Genomic DNA, 23,955 nt, shown 5'->3' with positions numbered 1-23,955 from the left:
ACATAGTTGCGTAGTTGCAACGGGTGGAACTGCAAAGTTATTGAAAATCGCTCGTTGCAAAAATTATAAGCTTCTGGCCAGTAACACAGCTAAGGGGAGGCAGAACTTATTATACATTTTTGGGATAGGAAGTGAAATGACTGATTTGTGGATAGAGTTAATGAATTGGTTTGATTTAGTGTTGACCATTAATTAGTTTTAATACAAAAATTCTTTTTAATTCTCGATATTAATCAATTATCTGTCTTTGGCTATAACATTATTTGTTGCTGATTTTACATATTTAGATTAGTAATTGAGTTACCAACAGCGAAATGTTTGAGCAGCTGAGAGAGCAACATATTTTGGGGCCAAATTAGTACACTCCATACAACAAGAGAAACCACCAAAATAAGTCTTTCTGAATTTTGATAGCGCTTTGGGCGCTAGACAGTCCCCATCTAGAAACCTTCTAATATCAGAAGCCTTCTAAAAATACAAAATTCTACAGTGGCGCTCCTGGGTGAGCTCTCTGTTTAAGAAGGGAGTTGTTCAGCGAAATTTGAATACTACACGAGTATGATTAAAGTTCTGAGAGACCAACAACGAGTGCACAAATCTGGCAACCCTGTCGATAGATCAGTCGGAGGAACACTCTAAAGATACCCGAGAAAACCCGGTAAACCTTGCAGTGAGAAAAAATTTCAGGTAATTTGAGCAGCAGAAGCAATTGTTTTTGAGGAACGTTTATTTTGGGAGACAGTCAGTAATTTTTCGCAGGACGAGGATTCTAACAGAGCGCAGTGGAAAAAGTTCCCGAGCAGATAGATTGAGGAGATTACTCAGAAAAAGACAAAAAGAAGAGCTGAAAAAAGTAGCAGCAGAAATTGAAGCCTCATAAAAGCATTCAGAGTATAGTGCAGCACTTTGGAGAACAATGGCAGTATTCGGGTTTATAAAAGCTTTCCCTTCTCATTGATATGAAGTTTGGGAGGTCATGAGTATTATTTGGATGTTTGTAAAATCTTCAAGTGAACAGAAGAAGAGGTGAAGAGGTTTCTACCAGACAAGTTGAGTGGTTGGGCTCCTATTTCTTCAAATTATTTGCCACGTGGATTTCGGAAATCCGATTAAAGGAATCGTGCTTGAACTCTTCACAAAACATTATACTTCTTTGATCTGAAACTGTCCAACAACCCATAGTTTTAAAAGGTAGCGTTTGAGATATTTGACAAAAAAAGGAGGAATACGAGAAAGCGGTTTAACAGTGTGAAATTGATAAAGCAGTGTTCCAAAGTGATGTTGTTGGCCGAGAACAGCTACCGCGCCAAAATTGGTCTGCAAAATACGTTCAAGTGACAACCAATATAGTAAAATTAATTATGACGGGAAAGTCAGCAGAGAGGTCTGCGGCTAAACGTTGGTCCAAAATTAAAGCTTTTGAGTTTGGAGTAAATGCGGTGCTCAAAGAGATGCCTGATGTCAGATACAAAAGTCAAAAAACGAATTCAAAGAGTACTAACATTGGGCCAAACTTGGAGACTGTTGCGGATTCTAAAATTGGTGGAAGCGATGGAAATTTTGATTCAGCTAGAGAAATAGTGGAGCGTAGTGCGCCCAAAAAAAACTGCCTACGATCATTTCAGTGAAATGATGGATCGATGTATTGCTAGTGGATGGGATATTGGTAAGTATTACACGGTTGCAGACGAAGAAATGAAGTACTCTAGGAGAATGGGAGTTTTGAGAAGGAAGACGATGCCATGTTTTGTGACGACGAGTTTAGCGACGACCACAGCTTCTTTGGGAGCGACGATGGAGATTACTTCTGTTGTACGGAGGACGACGACAAGTTCGATCCAAACATTGATGAGCAGAGAAGTGAGTCTGAAATTTTTGAGCTAACTATCGGAAAAAAATAGTTAAAAAGCGGTGCTTGAAAAGTTTGATAACTCTTGAACTAATTGCCACCGGTTCTTGCTTGCCTTATTTTGGCAAATGGATAGACGCTGGAGAAAATGTGTGCCGCATTTGACTTCAGTCCAAGAAAACGTTTTTGATTTGGCAACAGGAGGTACGTTTACTGGCAGCTCGATTGCTACGGAATTACGTCAAGATTCAAATAGTACTGCGTCGCAAAAGATTTGTCAACTTGTTTTGAGCCTATCATCGTTCGGGGGAGAATGTGACAAGTAACATAAGAATTTTGGTACTTTCTCAACCAGTGATACGTCTTTGGAGGTGATTAATAGTTGTGAAAGCATGACTTCAAAATCAGACAGTGACTACGTTGAAACAGAGTGCAAACAAAAAAATGTCACTCCTTCGAAGAATTTCGGAAGCACCTGTGATACTACAGATGAACGTGGAACAGTCTCTGGCACTTCGCGTCGGCAGCTATTAAGAGAAACTATCGAACTGTCCCAAGTTAATGAAAATCAGAGCTCAAATGAAGACATCAGGTTGACTACTGAATTAACTGCGTTCAAGCATTTTCGTGAAGGGAGTCATGGAAAAAAAGGGCGACAAATGAATTACTAGTTGCTGGAAAAGATGAGCGTAGCTGTCACTTTTTGATGAGGCTTTTGGATTAATTGAAATGAAGATAGAAGACAATGGATACTCAGAGGAGAGAACATTGTTGAAAGAGCAGAAGGAAATAGCTCTAGAAAGAACCAAAGGGTCATGTTTGAATATCAGTGAAGATTGCCATTGGGAAGAGATTGCAAGAGAAACAGTTCGTTAAACTCGGAGCCTCAGTTACTTCACTCAGACGAGAAAAACAAGAAAGTGAGTTTCTCCTATGATGCAAGTGACCAATTTCTTCAAAGCAAAAAAACTGTACGAGACGCAATCGAGCAGTTTCTGACCATGGGGCAAACCAAAGTTACTACTACAGTAATATTTTTCAAAAAGAGTTCAAACAGCAAATCGGAGTGTGAAGTGCTGCACATCCAGAAGGTAGAGTTCTGTGAAAACAAGTCTTTTCCACCCTAAAAGCCAAGTGATGAGGAACTGAAATTGCTGAATGATAGAGAAAACGCTTGTGCGTAGGATTCTGAAGAGAACGTAGTGGTAGTACACTTCAAGAGTTCCTATTCGGAGCAAGATAATGAAGGAGCTCAGTCCTCGGATTTTGAAGTCGAGAAAGCAATAAGTACTGATTGAAATCAGTTGTCGATATGTTTTTCATGGCAAGAAGAGACAGTACAATATAGGAGGGAGGTGTCCTGTGGTTCTTCTTCGAACTTGTTGAGGGCGTGACACGATCAGAGATGTCTGGAATTGCAGAACCCTGTGTTGTGCATGCATTTGTATGGAAAACAATGTGTCAGTCGGAAAAAGAACTGGAACCAGTTTAATTTCGAGTGTCAATCATCTGGGGGAGTGTGGCGCAAACGAAAGAAAATGTCGAAGAATGAGACTGGAGACGGATATCTCTTCAGACATCAGAGGAAAAAAGAACAGTTGGTAAAATTCAACTGTCTGATATGAGAGTTAGTAAGTCTAAGCTGACAAGGAGGCAGCTTTAATGATTGTGAGTTATTTTATCATACAATAAATTAGAAGCACTTAAGCGAATCAGTAATTCTGCTGTTTTTAATGATGTGTATATGCCCTAAATGACAAAACCATTTTAAAAGGGGGCCAGTCTAATTGCAATGTTCGTAACTAGGTTAAGATTGGACGGAGTTATGGTTGTTGGTGTAGGATTGTTTGGATTGTGAGCTTCTTTTCTGCCGGTTATTTTTTGTTCAAAAACAATTGGTTGACTGAGGGACCTATATATACTATGATCTTCTTGTAATTGTGCAATCACTAAACGGTGCTCTGAACATTATCTATTATCCGTTTACTTGTTGCTCTATTCAAATGGTTCACACTAACGTAGGTTCACTAAGTCCGAAGAAACGCTCTGTGCAAAGGAGAAAGTGTGCTATTGCACAGGTTACGACAAAATTTGTTTTTAATCGTTCGGGAGAATAATAGTCTAGGAGGGAGCAGAGTGTAATTTCTATTTTAGGGACGTTGGAACTACATGGCAGTAAAATTTCATTGGTGGTTAATGATTTTGCAGAGTATAGGAGTTAATTTTGAGCATATTGACTATGTAAACAAAAGGAACGAACTTGAGTGATGTAAGTTATAACGGAATTTATCTTTATTTGTTAGGTAAATGAAAGACTAGTTTCGCAAAGTGATCAAGTTGTCCGAAATAGTCAGAAAGAAACACAAGAGGTCATTGAACTAAAATAGCCAAATATGATTACAGCAAAAAAGACAAGTCCATGAGCTTGGGAAAAAAAGATATTTATTTTTGAATTCCCCCTATATCCAAAAATTGTGCACTAAAAGCCATTTTTGGTACGACAAAAAGGAGTAGGTACAACCAATAAGTGGTCACAAAATTGGGTAACTGTTTAATGTTTTCAGAAAAGATATAATGGATATGTTAAAAAGAGAGAATGCTGCATAAAATAGGAAAAGAGAAAAAAATGTGCTTTGGAGGATTTGTCGGCTATACTTTTTGCATTTTTCCAAGCAAAAGGATGTTTGTTTGCCTCCAACAACTACCCACATCACGGAGAAAAGAAAACAAAGACAGAAACAACCATTTTGCCGCAAACATTTTTGCGTGTCAAAGCAAAGCAAGTTGTATATGAAAAAAGAGTTATAGACTGCTTTATTTTGCGCTTGCTCAAATAAAAGACATCTAAACGTTTAATACTGATAATTTTATGGTGTAATTCAGCAAATGATTGGCTTTTAGGCACAACAACCAAATTGTTTTGGTTCCATAACAAAATTAAACAGAACAAAATATCGGTTGAAATGAAATGAAGGAAAAAACGAATGAAAAAAATATTTGCCTTTTTTGCAATAGTTTTTTTGGATACAATCTTGGTACTCCTTTATTCGGAAAAATAGTTTGAGTAATATTTTTAAAGTCTTTTTCTTTTTGCAGGAGAAGTATGGTTTAGATCTTGGGATTTAACGCAAGCAATTTTTGCAGTTCTTATATTAAAAAATTTGTCATTCAGGTCAAACTTTTATAGGGAAAACTTGAAGATCAATGGGTGTAACTGAAACCTACGCTAAGAAACAGTAACTGTTAAACAGTTTTAGCAACTTTACTGTGGAAGGGATCAATATAATAAAAAAGCGGTAATTAAAGCATTGGAAGGTCAAAAAAATGTTAAACCGGATTTTTTAGTAGAAATCATGAGTTATGAATTCAGTTTGATGATTGAGGTAAAGAGAACAGACAAACATAAAAATACAAGGGTTGCTTGAGGGGAATTCTGGTAGCAAGAAACCAATTTGTTGGAAAAGTACGCGTCCATAATTTTATGACCCCCTGAAAGTCCTCGAAACCCTACTTCCTCAAGTCCGATCAACCTGAAATTTTGCCTGGCAACTTTTTGGACAATGGTATATGCACTTAGAAAAACAGCGGATTTTTTCGGACGCCTGAAATTGTCTATTTTGCTTTTAAAAGAAACAAAAAAGGCGTTAAATGATTTTTTTTCCTTTGAAAGAAAACAATTTTACCAGAGGCCTACTATCTAACAAAAACCATATTCAAACGTGAAGAACGCAAATTAGTTAATGTTCAGTTTAAAAGGTAATAATGCTGAAGACTATTCAACAAAGAAAAAGGCAGAAAGATGATAATTTTCCCTGATTTTCCCACCATTGTGATTATAAAGGGAACAGTTAAAAACTGACTAAAAACAAAAATTGATATGTCCTCAGCGGAGCAGAAGTTTTCAGAGGCTAAATCAGAAAAGTCCTCGAAAACCGACTTCCTCAGGTTCGCTCGACATGAGTTTTTAACTGGCGACTATATGGACAAGATTAATCGTTCAGTTTCAAGGTATTAATGCTGACAAATTTTCAACAACGAAATAGGCTGAAAGATCTTATTTTCCCCTGATTTCCACAACATTGTGATTATAAGGAGAACAGTTAAAAATTTACTAAAAACAAACATTGCTAGGTCCCCAGGGTAGCAAAAGTATTCGCAGGCTAAATCAGAGAAGTATCAGTAAAACGGAAAGGATAAAAGCAGAATGCATATAATTGCGTAAGATCATAAAACATAAAGTTTGTTGGATCTTGAACTTATCAAAGCGAGTTGTCCACAGAATTCCAGTCATCTTGAGCAAACAGTTACATTAGATAAACTAAATTTTATGATCAACATTCTACGCAAACTATTGCACTTATACGTTAGATCAAAGAACTCCAAATGAAACAACATGTTACGTTTTGCTGTTAAAAAACTGATAAGGTTGAGTGCCCTCATGCACAACAAAAACACCCAGAGAGAATCTTACGAGGCTGAAAAACAGAGGTTTGTCAGTCAGAGTTGAGAGAGGGAGAGAACGCTTAAGTGGAGCAGTTAGTTCTCAGAGTGAGACAATTGTAGGTGTTTAATGTCTTTGCCAAGGAACATAGTTGTGCGTAGTTGCAGTGCGTGAAACTGCAAAGTTATTGAAAATCGCTGGTTGCGAAGATTATAAGATTCTGGCCAGTAACACAGCTACTGTGAGGCAGAACTTGTTTTAGCTGTGTGGGTTAGGAAGTAAAATGACTGATTTGTGATAATTGCAGATAGAGCGATTAATTGGTTTGATTTAGTGTGGACCATTAATTTGTTTTAACAGAAAAATTTCTTTTTGAGTGTTGATATTAATCAATTATCTGTCTCTGGCTATAACATTATTTGTTGCTGGTTTTACATATTTTGATTACTAATTCAAATACCAAGAGCGAAGTTTTCAAGCTGCCGAGAGAGCAAAATTTTCTGGGGACAACACAGTACAGTCCCTACAACAAGAGGAACCACCAATTAAATCTTTCGGAATTTTGATAGAGTTTTGGGCGCTAGACAGTCCCCAGCTAGAAGCCTTCTAACGAATAAAATAGAAAATTCTACATTGGGCAAAATACTCGGCCAGGGTACTCTTACTTTTTTTCAACTAACCGTCCTGAAAACTTGGTCTCCATTGTTTACCTTCATCGTCTATTGTTCTAAAAGCGCTCCAGACTTTATCGTGTCTGGATACCTTCAATAGAAATGGAATATGGTGTACTTTAGCCGGACTGGCTAATGATGCACCCCCGCAGTAATATTTGCAGAAGCGCATGGCTTGTTGTAGAGTTCCAGTATGATTACTAGCAAAGTATTTCTGGTAGCCTATGCGTTTAGTTGGTTGACATCGTGTTCCTGAAACATGACACGTAACCAATCGGAAGTTTGAGGTTCTGGTTAAAAATTATCCGTGATCAGACTGTTGCTGGCTATCAATTGGTATGATCCAGAGTGAAATGGACTGTATCCAGAATTTGGCTCGTTTAAATGAGATGGTGCTGCTTACATGACCTCGTTCAAATAAGCGTATGGAAAGAATTTGTTATGCTCAGTTCTCTGAGAAATTATTTGAGAATATTTCTTGTCTCGCTCATTAATAGGCACTTTGCCCACCTGAGACTTAATTAAAATCTAGATCTAAAAAGCTAACCTTGCAAGATCTTGCACAGACAATTTGATTTTCCAAGAATGTTGTTAGAAGAGAATCTTGTAAAATCATGTAAGAATATTATAAGATTTAACAACGTCTTGAAGAATCATAGAAAAACTTATAAGGCAAGCTTTTCTTTTGGACTCTGGTTGCTGCTAAAAATTTTATTTAAGATGAGTTCTAGAGTTTGGAATGTCCCAATTTTATTAGTCAAAATATTGCTCAGCTACGAATTGCTTTGGCGTGTACCATCAAGTCGTAACTTTAGCTGTTAGGTTCGATTAGAACAGATTGCTATCCTTAAGCGGCAACAAACGAGGCTTCCAAAACGCTGGATAGGAAATAGACAGAGAAATTATAGTAAGAATTAGACTACGGCCCTGAGCACTCAACATTCATTGATATTTGAATTTAGATTATCAAAGGGCTCTGTTTACCTTCGGGACTTCTTCGCAGCTTGAATAAATTCCTCAGACTCCTTATCGTGTCTCCCATTTCCTCTGAACAACACAAAAAAATGTCTCATCTAATCTTTCCCTAGACTACCATAAAAGTTGTGGAAAAATTAGTGCCTATTAATTGCTCCATGGTTCTACTCTTATTCCAAATTTGAAAAAAAAAACAATTCAAGTGCAAAAAATTTTCACAATCCTGTTACGGGTTTTTTGTTGGTCTTTATATAGTCTATTAATAGATCATACCACCATTTATACCATTATCATGCAACCCGTGTTGAGAAATTATTCGGATTTAAACATAAGAAATCGTCGGTTTTCGTCGCTTTTACTTCGCCAAAACCGATCAAAGCCCTTACGTTTTTTTCGTCGTTTTGATCGGCGTTCGTCGGTATTTTAACGTAAGAATCGTCGGTTTTTGCCATTCTAAAAATCTCACATACCAGACAGTCCCTGCCAGGATTCGAACCTTGGACCCCTATATTACTTGCCACATTCTCCTCCACTGCACCACTTGTCACTTAGTTTACGGTATTTCTTTTGTATTTAAAACAAATTGAGACTGACAATACCGACAAAAAACGACGATAATCGACACTTCTTACTGCCAAAACCGACAATATCGACGAAAACTACGCTAATCGACACTTCTTACATCAAATACCGACAATACCGACGAAAACGTGAATAATCGACATTTCCTACATAAAAAACCGACGATATCAACAAAAGTCGACCAAAAACGACAGTTCTTGCTTCGATTTCGTCGCAATTTCTCAACCCGGGAAGTTACTCTGGCATGTGAAACTCCTGATTAAAAGTTATCAAAATTTGGCCATGTTTGTATAGATTTTGCATAGTATCCTATTGAGAAGCCAGTTTTTAAACTGGAAAGTAAACTCTTCAACCTTCTTTGTGTTTTTGAGACATGTGTGCGAGGTCAGCCCTGTGCTGATTGAGTTTCTTGGCCACTCTGTACGTACTCCTCTCCAACTGGCGAGTTTCTGTAATTCATCAGAACACTTTCGAGTAAAATCAACACTTCAACTCTGATTCAGAGATGTTTTTACTCTGTACAGATTCTGATCATGTCGCCTATACTGTGAAAAGTTGCAATTCCGCCAAATATCTGTAATGTATTTCGCTTCTTTATTGCAGCAATATTTTCTTTTTCCTGCAAAGTCCTCTTCTTATGACTAGTCTGATAGCAAACAGATAATCGCATGGCTACTATGGTTATTAACAGTCACTTTGATGGCAGATTGCAATTAAAAATCCTTTTTTAAAAATTTCTTTGATTCAAAATCAAGTTAGAAATTACAATGCTTCTTAATTTGTAGATACCATGCAAAATTTAGAGTTCAGGCCAAAATAGTGAATCCACAGTTTAAAACCAATAGGGAAAACAAGAGTTGTTTTTTTGTCAATGATGAGTTAAATAAGATTGCAATCATTGCAAATTTGATCTAACTATCACGACAATAGTTCAGAGTAAAGAAGAAGATGGGAAAGGGGATCCCAGCCTTGATTTGCTATCTTTGATATTGTAAACATACTATAGTACAAAAAAACCATGTGGCACCAACCAAGTTTTAGCTTGGATTTGTGTGAAAAAACTTAAACAGTCTGAGGGAAACTTTACTCTCGCTTTTTCATCTCACACAGAAAATTTGTTTAAGGTACATTGTTCTTTTACAGTTTGCACGCTGTTGTCAATTCGAATTGTCTGATTTTGATGAGGAAAAAGCAAAAGCAACTCAGCATGAAATCTTTATCTAGTAAACAAAGCACATACAAATGTAAACAAAAAAGTAACAAATTCGAGGCATCTCTTGCACTGGAGTTCATAGATTAAATTTTTTAGCAACTTTTTTCAAGAAAAAATGGAATGACCCAAGTTTGCATCCATTGAAGCAGCGATTATGGAAACAAGCATTTTTTGGGAAGCTTTCGAAAAAATAGGTGCTGAAAATTTGGAACATGATTGACATCGATGACGTGAGAAACTTATATTAAAACTAAACAAGCAGTCTACTAGATAGATGTTAAAGAAGCTAATGCCTATTGATTTTTTAACTAGAAAACTTCTTTGAACACAAAGTGTTGATTTATTTGTTGTTTTCGTCGCTTTTTAAAGCATCTTCACGTGTACGTGAACGCAATCTACTGTCCTTCAAAAGTTTGAAAACACTCGTAGAATTATCTCAGAGCATTGCGGAGTTTGTTGATCCAGTGCATTAAAAAAATGAGGCGAAATAACTTCATTTTGAAACTTTTTTTGCTCAAATAGTCATAGAATTAAACAATAAAGAAGCAAAATAAGGCATAAAATGTCAACTTCGACTTCAAATAGGTGGTTTCCTGGTTTCCTTGACTAATATAACTGATTAAATGATTAACTTTTTTTGAAACCAATTCTTTCTTCTTCGAATTGTACAAGACCTTGGAGAGGCCAATAGTAGTTCTCGCAATCACCAGAGGTTGGATGGTTTACACCTGGCAGTTTATCCATCATGTTCTAAGAAATATTTTTGCAAAAAAGGGCTGAACAATTGTTTCACCTTTATCCATTTCCTCCGCAACTATGTCAACATTCTCATGCACTTGCTGCATCTTAGCCAAAGTGAAGGATGTTAGAACTGTGACAGGCAACAGAACCAGAAACCCAATACCCAGCATGAAAGCACAGGTGATCATGACCAGCCTGTGCCCGTACACGTGATGTTTGACCACAATTTTCCTCTTGGGTTCTACTGAAGGCGTCTCTTGATTCTGAGAGCTATCATCCTGGTCGATCTTGCTCAAGTTTGTGTTTTTGTTACGGGTCATCAGATTAGCGTAGTTTTCACATCTAGCAGATGAAAATAGTAAAGAATTAAACAAAATTGTGATATTAAACGCAAGAAAATGTACACATTGAGTTTTCCTAAATTTGATCAACTTGTCTAAGCAATGCTGGAATAGAAAAATCTAAGGTTGCGGTCACAGACCATTGTAACCTCTGTTCAGACTACCATCGAGCGCGCACAAATATTGGGTAGTTTTACCTTTATTAAAAAAAAGCGTGGATTGAGTCTGAGCAGATTTCACTTCGTTCCTGGTTAGGTTGGCCGTCATAAAAACAATTTGATGGAAAGATTAGCGTTTATCGGAGGAAAATTGAGTCCCGTTTTACTGATGTATCTCCATTAGAAGTAGAATTAGCTGAAATCCCCTGCCCAGGTTCTGGGGAAGTCTGATTGGAGGTCTTATTGGTCAAAAGCTCCCAACCTGGGAAAAGACAGCGACCTTGTGTTCTATGGTTCTTACGTGGTGGAGTAGTCACTCTTAGTCTGTTCCTCATAAATAGTGTTGTTGAGATGAGTGATCACTCTCTCTGGGTTTGTCACTCTGTCCTCTACAGGTACACACATGTAGTTCCTACAACATTGCGTCACTTAAAAGAATTTACATTACCAGAAAAACGAACAAATTCTAGTGTGGCTGGTAATTGATGTGGATTTAGTTTTCTCGTTTTAAAAAAAATATAAATGGATTTTTGAAGGTTGTCTCACGTTTATATAATTGCGTGAAGGCTGGCTAATTCATCCCCTTCAATGCACATTAAAATTTAAAAAATTCACACCCTGCAATTTGCTATCACTAAAGTGTACAACCGAGTTAACAGAAAAGATTGAAACATTTACCTGAATTACTTTGCTGCCAATTTGAGCAGGAAAAAACAAGTTTGTCGTAAATTGGTTTGAAAATTAGATGTTATTGAGTTGCAATTTGTTTGCTGAGAGGAATTTTGAAAAACATAAATAAGTGACACCAAAGAACCGTCCAGGATTTCCCTTAGTTAACAAAATGGATTTTCTTAGTAAACAAAATCAATTTTCTATCCAGTTCTCCAAGTGTTTTCTGAAGACGCTTTTTACTAACTCCTCATAGTCTCTGTCTGTTTTCCGAATGTTGAGTGGAGCATGATACGGTTTGACATCTTTCGATTTGATTCCTACACTGCCACTGTTGCTCCTGTTATTGTCTGATCTTATACTGGCCTTTCTAGGAAGCACTTTGTTCCTCTTTCCCTGTTCACTCTCAATATTTGACATCAAAACTTTTAATTCGTTGACTAAACAACTTATGGAACTTATCCATATATCTATACTGCCAATTGTCGTCCATTTTTGAGTTTAACGAAGCATGCTAAGCGCTACTCAACCGATTAATGTACGAGCCAAATGTACTTAACCAAATTTTTAAAATTGAATGATGTTATTTAATTGTTACAAAAGAATAGAAGTGCGTCTAAACCGAGTGAATTAAAGTTCGGTCAAGGGCAATTAACAAAATAATTTGACGTATGAGTAATGACCACAGTGAAGGCTGCAAGCTTGCTTTCTGATGCAAATGGAAAAACATGACAACGTTTTTGAAAAAAGTTAGCGCCCATAGGATTTTTAAAGGTAGAAGATAGGCATTATTTTTGAAAGATTTTAAAAGAAAAACATATTTTAGAAGAAGTTGCAAGATCTTGCTGCAAACAATTCAATTTCAACAGGTGTGGAAAGGGCAGAAATGAGGCGCATTTACAAAAGTTCAGGGGACGAGCTAAAATGCTCTAACTTGCTTCTGATTCTGATGCAACAATTCAATTTTGCTAGTTTTTTACGTACTATTTTTATGTCATCAAATCCATCAAGTTCATAAGTTCACACTATCAACACATTTGTTTTTATAGAAACGACGAAAATGATTTACGATATTGAAAAATTCATTACCATGTGTAGAAATGGCATTTCCTACTTATGACATTTTGAGAAATTTAAAAGAACTTGAGAAATTTTAACAACAGTGCCAGCTTTCGGTTATTTCGCAGAAGTTTTGACTTGAAATATAATGAAAGAATCCTAGCTAAATAAGTTAGGACTTTTTAGGCGGCTTATTCAACGAATGTTGATCTTGATAAGTAAGGGCAGTTCTGAGTTCGTATCATCTGAACAGATTTGAAGATTTTGTCTCAGTTCAAATCAAAGGTTCCTTACTAAATTGGGGATGAACTTGTTTCAACCATGAGGTTTTTAGAGACTTTTCTCACAAAAATTGAGGTATAAAACGAAATCGGACTTAACTATACCTTAATTATGTACTTTTGCAGAGTATATATACACCGCTTGATTTTTGTACTTTTTCAGAGCTTTTTTCCGAATTTTATTATGTAAGTGAAATATCTCCTTTCTCTTGGTAAGACAGAAAATTAATACCTAGATTCAGCGTATTTTGACGTAATTTTCTTAGTAGGCATATGTACATGATCTTAGCTGGTTGTAAGCTAACTTTTGCTAGTAAAGGTTTACTGAATCTAGATACATACAATGAACGAAATTAGGAGACATCCTTTGTAGCTTACTTTTCGCAAAAGGGGTTCCGCCAGTTTTGCGAAATAAAAGAACATTCGATGCGAAAAGTAGGTAACAAATCTTGTAGCACGTTTCCTATCAATTTAGGTATCTATTATTCGCGCGCATTTTGAGCATGCAATAAGCACTTTAATAAAGATTTAATTAAAGCTTTCAAAGCTGTAAAATGCTTTAAATACATGCAACCACAAAAACTGATTTTTTTTCCGAAAAATCCCTCGCACATCAAAGCCTTTGTATATCAATGTGGGACTGGCCAAGTTTAATAAGCAGTAATAAATAGTATTAATAAGTAGTAATAAGTAGTAATAAAGTACTATAAGTAGTAATAAAGTAGTGATAAAGTACTACTAATAGTAATAAGTTAGGCTTAATTAAATAAATAGTAATTAAGTTAGGCTTAATTGTGGATTATATGCGAAATTGAGCTACATTGCGTGCGAAAAATCGATACATAAATGGAGCGGTTGCGTGATACAACTCGCGCGAAAAATAGGTTATTAAGTTTGTACTTGTATTTCGCGGCTAAAATTAGGACACTTTTGCGAACACGGGATACGATATTCCCTTCCATTTTGCCGGTTTCTGCTAAAGTAGCTATTTTCCGCAATATTGTTCCACTTTCAATGTATTAACATAGTAAAAACGAACACGAGATACACGCATCGGGCATATCTGCCCGTGACGATTTGGGTATACTACTGCATCGTAATGTATGCCCGTTTTCTCTGTAAGTTTGTCAGGGCAGAAGGTCTTTAAGTGGTTTAAAATTGCCTAGAGGGCTCTCTTAGAGAAAACAATACTTAAGAGTTATTTTCAAAATTTGTTGGAATTTAGAGGCTAAGGCCTGACCAACCTTCACTGAATTTTAAATTCTACACCATGTTAGAGGAAAAGGACTATGTTCTATAGTTTTTTTTCCCATCACAGTTAGTTCGGGAATAACTTTTTCCTTGCTCTGAATGCAAGAAGAAACTGTCATGAAGGGGTAATATATAATAATAATTTACGCCATTATTTTTACAGGATTTATTTGTTGATTTTATACAGGATTTTTAAGTTGATTTTAACGTCATCAGAGTGGAATGCTGTGGAAGATAGAATGCTGGGAACTGCAGTTTGGATCCCACCTCTCTCAGATGAAGCACCTCCACCCCCACCACCACCAAAAACCCTCCCCCCATCTGTGTTGTCACACCTCATGTCAATCACACTCTCATCTTCCATTCTCTCTGCCAAACTCTCTCTGCTCTAAACACAGTATGAGTATTTATGTTTTAGGCCGTTTCACATTACTGCCCTGATTATTGTATATGATATAATTACAGTAATGGGGGCATACGTTATATGACCACTACCCGGGTCGAGGTTTTGTCAAAAAATAATGTAAGATTAGCGGTGAATAGCGGTGAAAAAATCAAAGCGCCCGCATCTTTTAGCGTTGAATGCGGTCAAAACGGTGATTTTTTGTAAGATTTGCGGTTTTTAGCGGCGAAATTTTTTTTTTCTCCGCATTCACCGGATTTCTTACAAAACGGAACGGGCGTACACGCGTTCGAACCACTCACCCCCTGCAAGTCTCCAACGTTTTATTCCACTGCGCCATCTCTCACGTTTTTAAATGATATTTCCTGTGAATTAAAGATAAGCGTTGAAATTTGTTAGAATATCGATCAAACTATAGTCTTAAACTTAGTGAGAATTAGAAAGAAAGTTTAACTTACCAGATTAGAAAGACAAAAGCAAATTGATTTTAATCAGAAAATTTATATAAAGGAATCGTCGAGAAATGGTGCTTAGAATCAATATTCGGTTCAAATTGGTGAATCTAGGTAACTAATATTAGAGTGAGATTATTTGATATAAATCTTCCCAGCATTTATTGAATGATTATGATACCACCAGAAAGGTGAACGAATTCTTAGAAAAGTGTAAATGCATACCATCTATGGTACCCCCTGCGGTTGATTTCTGGGAAATTTGCAGAAGCAAACCATATTGGGTAACCCTTGCGACCCCCACTGTAAATCATGGTGCTAAGATTAGTTTTGTATCTTGTCTTTCGCGCACTGATAATGGGGATATGTAGAGCAGATTTTTGAGCCTTTTTTGATTACCAAAATCAAATCACAATCCTGATCTAATAATCAGATCCCTCCTGTAAATCTCCAATTTCTACTGTAATATATCATTCTTGTTATTCTCTCATTTTGAGAAATTAATTTTTCTATTTAGATAAAAACGCTGTTTATTCCGCTTGCGATAACACATAACCCAACAGGTTATGGGCCAAGCAATTTTCTAAGTCGTAAAACTAATTTTTAGAATTAAAATAATTTCTTGTTGACAGTGATAATCCTTTTCTGCTGAGCACCTTTTCTTTTCACAAATGTTTTGCCTGCCCAAACTACGATGGATCAACAGACAGTGAAGCTGCTGACCTACACAGGAAAGGCACAGGACTTTCCAATCTGGAGCACAATATTTGTCGCAAAGATGCAGACGAAGGGACGCTACAAATCAATACTTGGGACAGAGGAGCAACCCAATCAGCCTGCACCACTAGCCAATGGGGCGAGCAATGATGAAAAGAAAAACCACAAGGTGTTGAAGGATGCATATGAGAAGGAAGTTGCAGACATCAAAGAGAACGGAACAATGTGTGGTGCCATCTGGCACTGACTCTAGATGCAACAACCCTCATTCTAATGAGTCATGACTGTGCGGGGATGACGGAGATGGAGCAAAGGCTTGGAAGCTTTTACAAGAGAGATTTCAGAGTGTGGAGACGCCGATAGTGGTGACTTTGGTTGCACAGCCTGCTCGACTGCAGCTCGAGAATGCTGCGGATTTAGTTAGCTTCCTCATCAGAGGACAGGAGTTGCTCACAAGGCTACAAGAAGCAGGGGAGGCAGTCTCAGAGGCACTCTTCAACGCCTTGGTCCTCAATGGTTTGCCAATGAGGTAAGAAAGTTTTGTTATACAGGAAAGCTTTAACCCGGCAACGAACTTCACAGAGTTGAGGAAAAGGCTGCAGTACTTCCATGACAGCACAGCACAGAGGCACAAGGGAAAAAATGGTTCAGTGGCACTGGCAGTGAATCGTGACTTCAAGAAGGGACCCAAGAAAGGAAACTGCTTTGTGTATGGGATCCCCGGACCCTTTGCTAAGGACTGCAGGAGGAAGGAGACAGCACAATGCAGCAAGTGTGGTGAGAAAGGTCACCTAGACAGGGCATGCAGGAGACAAAAAGATGGAAGCAAACATGAGTCAGTGGAATTGGGTCAAACATTGGCCTCATCAGACGAGGAATACTGGGTAGCTCTTACCCAGTAGGAGACAGCAGGCATGCTGGTGGACAGTGGTTGTACAGATCACATAGTGACGAACATGGACACGTTCCTGGACTTTGTGCCCATTCAATCAGTGGTCAGAAATCCCAACAGAGAGGCTTCCAAAGTGGTGGGCAGAGGTTAAGTGAGAATCAGCATACCCACAAATAAAAGGGGAATTCCAATGCGAACTCAAAAATGTTGTGTGCCGGTTTATTCTTCAAACCTCTTATCAGTCTCAAGATGCATGGAGTGGGGACATAGCTTCACATTCGAGAAAGGAAATAGCTGCAAGAAACTCCAGAAGGGAACTCGGGTAAAACTAACACGAGAAAACAATTTGTTTTACTTACCCTGCAGTGTTCTAGAATTCAAGATGAGTTCCAACAGCGTGAAACTTGACAATGCAAGGAAGTGGCACAAACGATTGGGTCATTTGAATCAAGCGGATGATGTCAGGAATGCACCAGAGAGAGTGGGGGAACTCGATGATGTATGCAATGTGTGCCCATTGGCCAAGAACACAAAGACTCCAGTACCAAGAGTGGCAGAGATCCAAGCAGAGGAGAAGCTGGAGAGGTTGTTCATAGACGTGATCGGACCTTTTTGACTAGAGTCACTGTCAGAGTTCTGGTTCAGCATCGTGTTTGCAGACCAGTATACGAAATTTGTGTTTGTGGACTTGCTTAAGGCAAAGAGTGAAGCACTGGCCAGCCTGAAGAAGTTTGTTCTCAGTGTGGGGACGCCCAAGAAGCTGAGACAAGACAATGCGAAGTAGTTTCTCTCAGAGCAGTTCAATATGTACGGTTTAGATACAGGCATTCTACAGTAGAAGACCACACCAGAGACACCACAAAAGAATGGGTTGGCTGAGAGGTACAACAAGACACTGCTGGAGATGGCAACATGCTTGCTCATTGAGTCGGGTCTTCCCAAGATGATGTGGGGAGCAGCAATTCTCCATGCAACAAGGATCAAGAACTTGGTAGTGAGACGAGGAGAAGAAAAATGCCCAGCAGAGCTGATGCCAGGTATATAACCTAAGCTTTCAATTAGTAAACTATCTATTTTTGGTTGCACAGTCTTCATGAGGAAGCGGGAGAGAGATGTCAGCAAACTTGAAACCAAGGCACTGAAAGGAATGTTTGTGAGTTACACTGAAGGAGACAACGGATACCTGGTGTACGTACCCAACACACGAAAGGTGGTGGCAGTTCGAGATGTGATCATCAAGGAGTGGGCTCAATCCCTGACAACACAGACACGACCGACCTACTAGATGAGGGGTCACAGCAACTGGGGATCTGGCACAGCAACTGGGGATCTGGCACTCAGAGACGACCGACCTACTAGATGAGGGGTCACAGCAACTGGGGATCTGGCACACAGAACCGACCATGAGACGAGATGCCTCGGATGTTGAGGAAGCAGCACTGGATGAAGAATCTACTGCAACAATAGGGGGTCTCAGAGACTCGGAGTCACTGGAGGACAGTGAAACGGAGGACTTCACACAGACAGTTGCCTTCTTTGAAGAGGCACTGGAGCAAGTGGACAGGGCAGAGCCCAGACAAGGGACACGAGCAAGGAATGTTTCGCAATTTTTTGGAGAAGTCACGAACCATCTTGCTGTGACTGAGGGTGACTATGTGGAACCCAAAACAGTCTACGAAGCTAAGCAAGGTGACGATTGGGACCAGTGGCACCGAGCAATGAAGGACGAGTTCAAGGCACTCCAAGACAACGAGACTTGGAACCTAATGAGACCACCCACAGACAGGGACGTCATACCGGGCAAATGGATCTACAAAGTGAAATTGAGACCCAGTGGTCAAGTGGACAAATACAAAGCACGCTATGGCAAGAGGTTTCAAGAGGTTCATGCTGTGGCAAGAGGCTTCAAACAGGTGGAAGGGCCGGACTACTTTGAGATTTCTGCGCCTACCTGCTAGCCAGAGACATTCAGGATTCTACTTCAACTATCAGCGAAGCAGGGTCATGTGATGCACCAGTTTGATGTCAAGGCGGCGTTCCTGCACTCACCAATAGAGGAAGAAGTGTATCTGGAACAGCCACAGGAGTTTGTAAAACAGGGATCAGATGGGGAGAAGTTAGTATTCCGACTGGATAAATCAATTTCTGGTTTGAAACAGGCAGCTAACAACTGGTATAAGGAACTGGCAAATTTCCTACTGAGACAGGGGTTCATCAGAAGCAGGAATGACCATTGCTTGTTCGCAAGAGCAGAGACAGAGGGTCACACCTTCATCTTGGTCTGGGTTGACGACATCATAGTGGCATCAAAAAGCACGACAGTGATCTCCGGTATCAAAAAGCAACATTTCATATGGAAGACAGAGGGAGATTACACTGGTTTCTGGGTCTAAGAATCAAACGAGAAGAAGGCAAAGTGACAGTCAACCAAGAACGCTACATAGAAGCAATGATTGAGTGGTTTCATATGGATCAATGTAAACCCTCAATAACTCCAGCTGATTTCAATTTGAAACTTCAGACAACACAGAACGGAGACAAAGAAGTGGGCCAGAGGATCTACAGAAGCTTGGTTGGATCACTTCTGTATCTGGCCAAACAGACGAGCCCTGACATCATTCTCACAGTCAACATTCTGTCCGGACACATGAATGCACCTACCAATCAACACTGGATGAGCGGAGCAAGAATTCTGCAATATCTTCAAGGTTCAAAAGGTTTAAAACTTACTTAAACAAAAAAAGCTAGTTATGATTTAGTGGGGGAAAGTGATGCAGACTGGTCTGGTGACGTGAACGACAGAAAATCAACGACGGGCTACTATTTCAAGCTCAACGGACGTGGCGCAGCACTCAGCTGGGGTGGCAAAAAGCAGGCCATAGTTGCCCTTTCTTCATCAGAAGCAAAATATCAGGGCATGGCAGCAGCAGTTCAAGAAGCATTGTATCTGAAACAACTACTGGAGGTTTTTGGCATCCAACAGAAACATCCAATAGCAATTGGAGAGGACAACCAGAGTTGTATTAATTTGTGCCAAAACCCAGTCATGCACAAGAGGATTAAACACATTGAGACAAAAATTCACTTCATTCGGAACAAGACGGAAGATGAGACTATTTCAATTCATTAGGTTCCTACTGACAAAATGGCAGCCGACATCTTTAAGAAATTTTTACCTGTATCGAAGGTGGAAACATTCAAAATTGTTTTGATGGGAACAGACTCTACCCAATCAGCTCAAGTCTGAGGGGTGTTAGAATACCGATCAAACTATAGTCTTAATTTTAGTGAGAATTAGAAAGAAAGATTGACTTACCAGATTAGAAAGACAAAAGCAAATTGATTTTAATCAGAGAATATATATAAATGAATCGTCAAGAAATGGTGCTTAGAATCAATATTCGGTTCAAATTGGTGATTCTAGATAACTAATATTAGAGTGAGATTATTTGATGTAACAATTTTCCTAGCATTTATTGAATGATTATGATACCACCAGAAAGGTGAACGAATTCTTAGAAAAGTGTAAATGCATACCATCTGTGGTACCCCCTGCGACTGATTTCTGGGAAATTTGCAGAAGCAAACCATATTGGGTAACCCTTGCTACCCCCACTGTAAATCATGGTGCGAAGATTGGTTTTGTATATTGACTTTCGCGCACTGATAATGGGTATATTTACAGCTGATTTTTGAGCCTTTTTTCATCCCCAAAATCAAATCAGATAATCTAATAATCAGATCTCTTCTGTAAATCTCCAATTTCTACTGTAAAATATCATTCTTGTTATTCTCTCATTTTGAGAACTTAATTTTTCTACTTAGTTAAAAACGCTTTTTATTCCACTTGCGAAATCCCATATCCCAACAAAATTAGCTGTGGATATTTGTAAGGTTTGCAATTTCAGCGGTCGGTGAATTTTTTTTCACCGCATTCTGCTGGTAGCGGTGAAAATTTTTTTTCACCGCTTAAGCGGTGAAAAAAAATTAACCTCTTAAATATTTTTTGTCACCGCATTCATCGCATTGAGCGCAAATCTTACATGTTTACTCGAATTCACCGCAAATCTTACATCTTTTAGCGTTTTTTAGCGGTGACACCTCGACCCGGGTAAGCTCTGGGGTGGAGGGGGCTATAATGGGAAAAGACCCCAGGATTTTTATTCTTGCAATGGATAGAGTGGAATGTGTTTCGGACCCCTTGTGCCATTTATGACCTCCAGCGTTACCATGTACAAAGTAGCACTTGTGCTGGAGGGAGGGACGTTAAAATTTTGGGATCTTTTCCGTTTGTGCCCCCCCCCCCCAGTACGTTATGCTCCCCCCCCCCCGTTACAGAGCACGTGTCATTACATAGTAAATCATTATGTTAAAATATTGCACGTGCATCTGGGGGTTGCAAATAATATGCACCCACTAAGCTGGGGGGGGCACAAATGGAAAAGATCCAAATTTTGTATCCCCTACGCTTGAGTGTCCAAAACAGAATAGATTCTTTCCAACTTTTATGCCATAGTCAAAACCCCCGGGTCTTTCCCCATCATACCCCCCAGTTTATTAGCCATATATAACCTATACCCCCATCATTGTAGTTATACCATAATGGGTGGCTAAAATTTTGTGGAGATTCGGGGTGGCTATAATGGGGAAGACCTCGAAAGCCTCCATTTAATTGATTTCACTCTTCATTCAACTATACTCTTTTCTGGCAATACTATTGTTTGTGAATCGGTGTCTGAAAGCTGCGAGCTGTTCTTTTTTGGGATTTATTTTGTTCCTCCCCCTCCTCCCCCCCCCCCCCCCCCCCTCCAGCAGCTTAGTGGGAATATATGTTTTATATCCCCAAGCGCACGTGCATTATTTTTACATAGTAACGTGCTATATAACAACACATATTTGTAGCTGGGGGTCATAAAAAACACTGACGAACAGAATAGATCCCTTTTTTTGGGGTTTGAAGAAATTTTTAAATGCCATGAGTCTAATACACTAGATCCTAACTTTGGGTCATTTTAATTATAGGTATCTCGGATCTTTTCTGTTTGTACCCCATTTTATTTACTGGATCTTTCCCATTATAGCCCCTGTCCATTCACCGTTTACTGGTCAGATATCGTATAGCCCCCCCCCCCCCCCCCCGCCGACCCCCAATCATTGTAATTATACTATAATGGAGGGCTATAATTTCTTGGGGTGGGAGCTATAATGGGAAAAAACTTAATTGCTTCTGTTACGGCAATTGGAGGTATGAAGGCTGAACGCTCTATGTTCACTAAGCTGGGGGGGGGGGGGGGGGGGGACTATAATCGGAAAAGATAATTTTTGTTGAAAAGTGTTACCTTTCGAACGAAAGCATGAGACGACTGTCTTCCTGACCTCGTTGGAGGACGATCTGTGTTTGCTTCACTCATATTCAGGTTTCAGTTAGAGATCTTGGTTTCAAAAAAAAATATTTGGATTACAGATTCAAAAGCCAAAATTTTAAACTTGGGTGAAATGCGTCTTGGAGCACGTGACAATAAAGATGGATCAGGACTGCATTATTTAGTGATAAATTAGTTTGGTATTATAAACAAGGTTTTGAGTATATTTTGGCATTTCTCATTTTAGCTCCCCTCCCTCCTCCCACCCCCGTCAAATTATGGCCCCCACCATTGTATGTTTACAAAGATGGGGAGGGGGTTATACGTTATATGTGAGGCTGATGGACCAGTTTTTTCAGGTGTCTTGGTTGATAGTTTTTGCGAGATTTTTGTGTGATTGAAATCAGAAGATGAATTAGAGGGGAAATGGTGCTGATTTTTATGACAATTTGGGTCTTTCCCATTCCAGCCCCCCCCCCCCCCACAACCCCACCCCAGCTTAGTGGTCAGATGACCTATAGCCCTCCCCCCCGATCATGGTAAATATACCGTAATGGGGGGCTATAGTTTCATGGGGGCTATAATGGGAAGACCCGAAAATTTTAGATAACAAAGAAAATCTTAATGAGAGTGAGTGATTGTGCGCAATTATTTGCGGAATGTGGCCCACCCGACCTTTTCAAAGAAAAGCTATGTTCCCGAGTGCATTCCGTTTTAGAGTTTTGCATGTACTGGTTGGTACTAATTTGATTAGTATCGGAGTTTTTTCGTTCTGCTTGTACTTGTAGATCTGCAGAGAATGTCAAAGAATTTACTATTGTTAGTATACTAGTATATTTTAGCTTTTATTTACATTGGGGGTTGAGGTGTAGAATTTTTTTCAAAATTGTTGACAGAATAGCATATACCCGTTTGATTATAGGTCGTTTTCAATGCGAACCAGTGGTCCTATTGAAAAGTATTTAGTTGTGAGGAGATAATTTTTGTCAGTTCTCTTTCTTTGATGTTTTATGAACTTGTTACAATTTAGCGACTCTAAATTCTCTGTCCAATACTGAGCTCAATGAGCCGAAATCTATTTGAGTAGGGGAAAATCAAATCGACTCCACCATTTTTTTCCACTTGACAAAAAGTTCAGTTCTGAATTGACAGGAATTCGTCTTTAAACCTAGTATTGGACATCTATTGTATGATTTAATGGAAAAATTTTTCCGTTCCCGGACCCTAGTCCCCATAGTATCTCAGTACTGAAACATTGTATTCCAATTGTATATCGTCGGCCCAGTACTGTTCCAGTGTATCCTAAGAATATGTTTGCTACCTCATTATGTGCAGTTTATTCGCATAGATACTTTTTTTTCTGAAAATAGACTGTACATCCTGGTTTTGATTCCCATGATGTTCATAGCAAAATCATAGAAAATTGTGAAAATTTCGAAAAAAAATTGAAATTTTGGGCGATGCCCTTTTTGAGCATGATAATGCCTTACAATATTAAAACGTTGCAAGTAACGTATTAAGATTAGCAAAAAACCTGCCAAAACCAGTAAAAACACGCCAAAACAAGAAAATACACGCCGAGTGCCTAGAAACTGACAGATTTGGACCGAAATAGCAGATTTTTATGGTTTTTATTTCAGATTGTAATGGAATTTTTGTATGTCTTATAGTTTTTAGCCTAACGAAAACAGATACAGTACTGGGCCGACGATATACAATTGGAATACAATGTTTCAGTACTGAGATACTATGGGACTAGGGTCCGGGTGTGTATAATGTAATTCGGCTATTCTAATCACATCCAACTTGTAAAGAAATATGGATAATATTAGTATTCAAGGAACAACTAGACCAAACTATCACCCAAATGGTAAAATTTATGGCTACCACCGCTTAT

At 38.7% G+C, this 23,955-nt stretch overlaps 1 protein-coding gene across 9 annotated transcripts in view; it reads right to left on the bottom strand.

Annotated features, from left to right (window-relative positions):
- LOC142342172 (uncharacterized) overlaps nt 1-23,955 on the bottom strand; it is a 42,263-nt gene that overhangs the window by 7,862 nt on the left and 10,446 nt on the right. For 4 of the 9 annotated variants that reach the window (XM_075393383.1, XM_075393386.1, XM_075393390.1 and 1 more), the window contains 3 exons: nt 8,872-8,967; nt 7,946-8,008; nt 6,971-7,213 (listed from right to left, as the gene is read on the bottom strand). In XM_075393383.1, the coding sequence (XP_075249498.1) occupies nt 6,971-7,213; nt 7,946-8,008; nt 8,872-8,967 (402 nt within the window). Of the gene's footprint in view, nt 1-6,970; nt 7,214-7,945; nt 8,009-8,871; nt 8,968-10,524; nt 10,815-11,272; nt 11,384-11,887; nt 12,046-14,439; nt 14,620-22,034; nt 22,217-23,955 lie in introns of those variants that run through there. The other 5 variants (XM_075393382.1, XM_075393389.1, XM_075393385.1 and 2 more) reach the window with 4 other exon arrangements.

This window comes from Convolutriloba macropyga, chromosome 7 (assembly GCF_964194025.1).
Source record: "Convolutriloba macropyga chromosome 7, txConMacr16.3, whole genome shotgun sequence".
NCBI lineage: Eukaryota > Metazoa > Xenacoelomorpha > Acoela > Convolutidae > Convolutriloba > Convolutriloba macropyga.
Note: the sequence above shows the minus strand (reverse complement) of the source record. Positions and strands in the feature narration are given on the sequence as shown.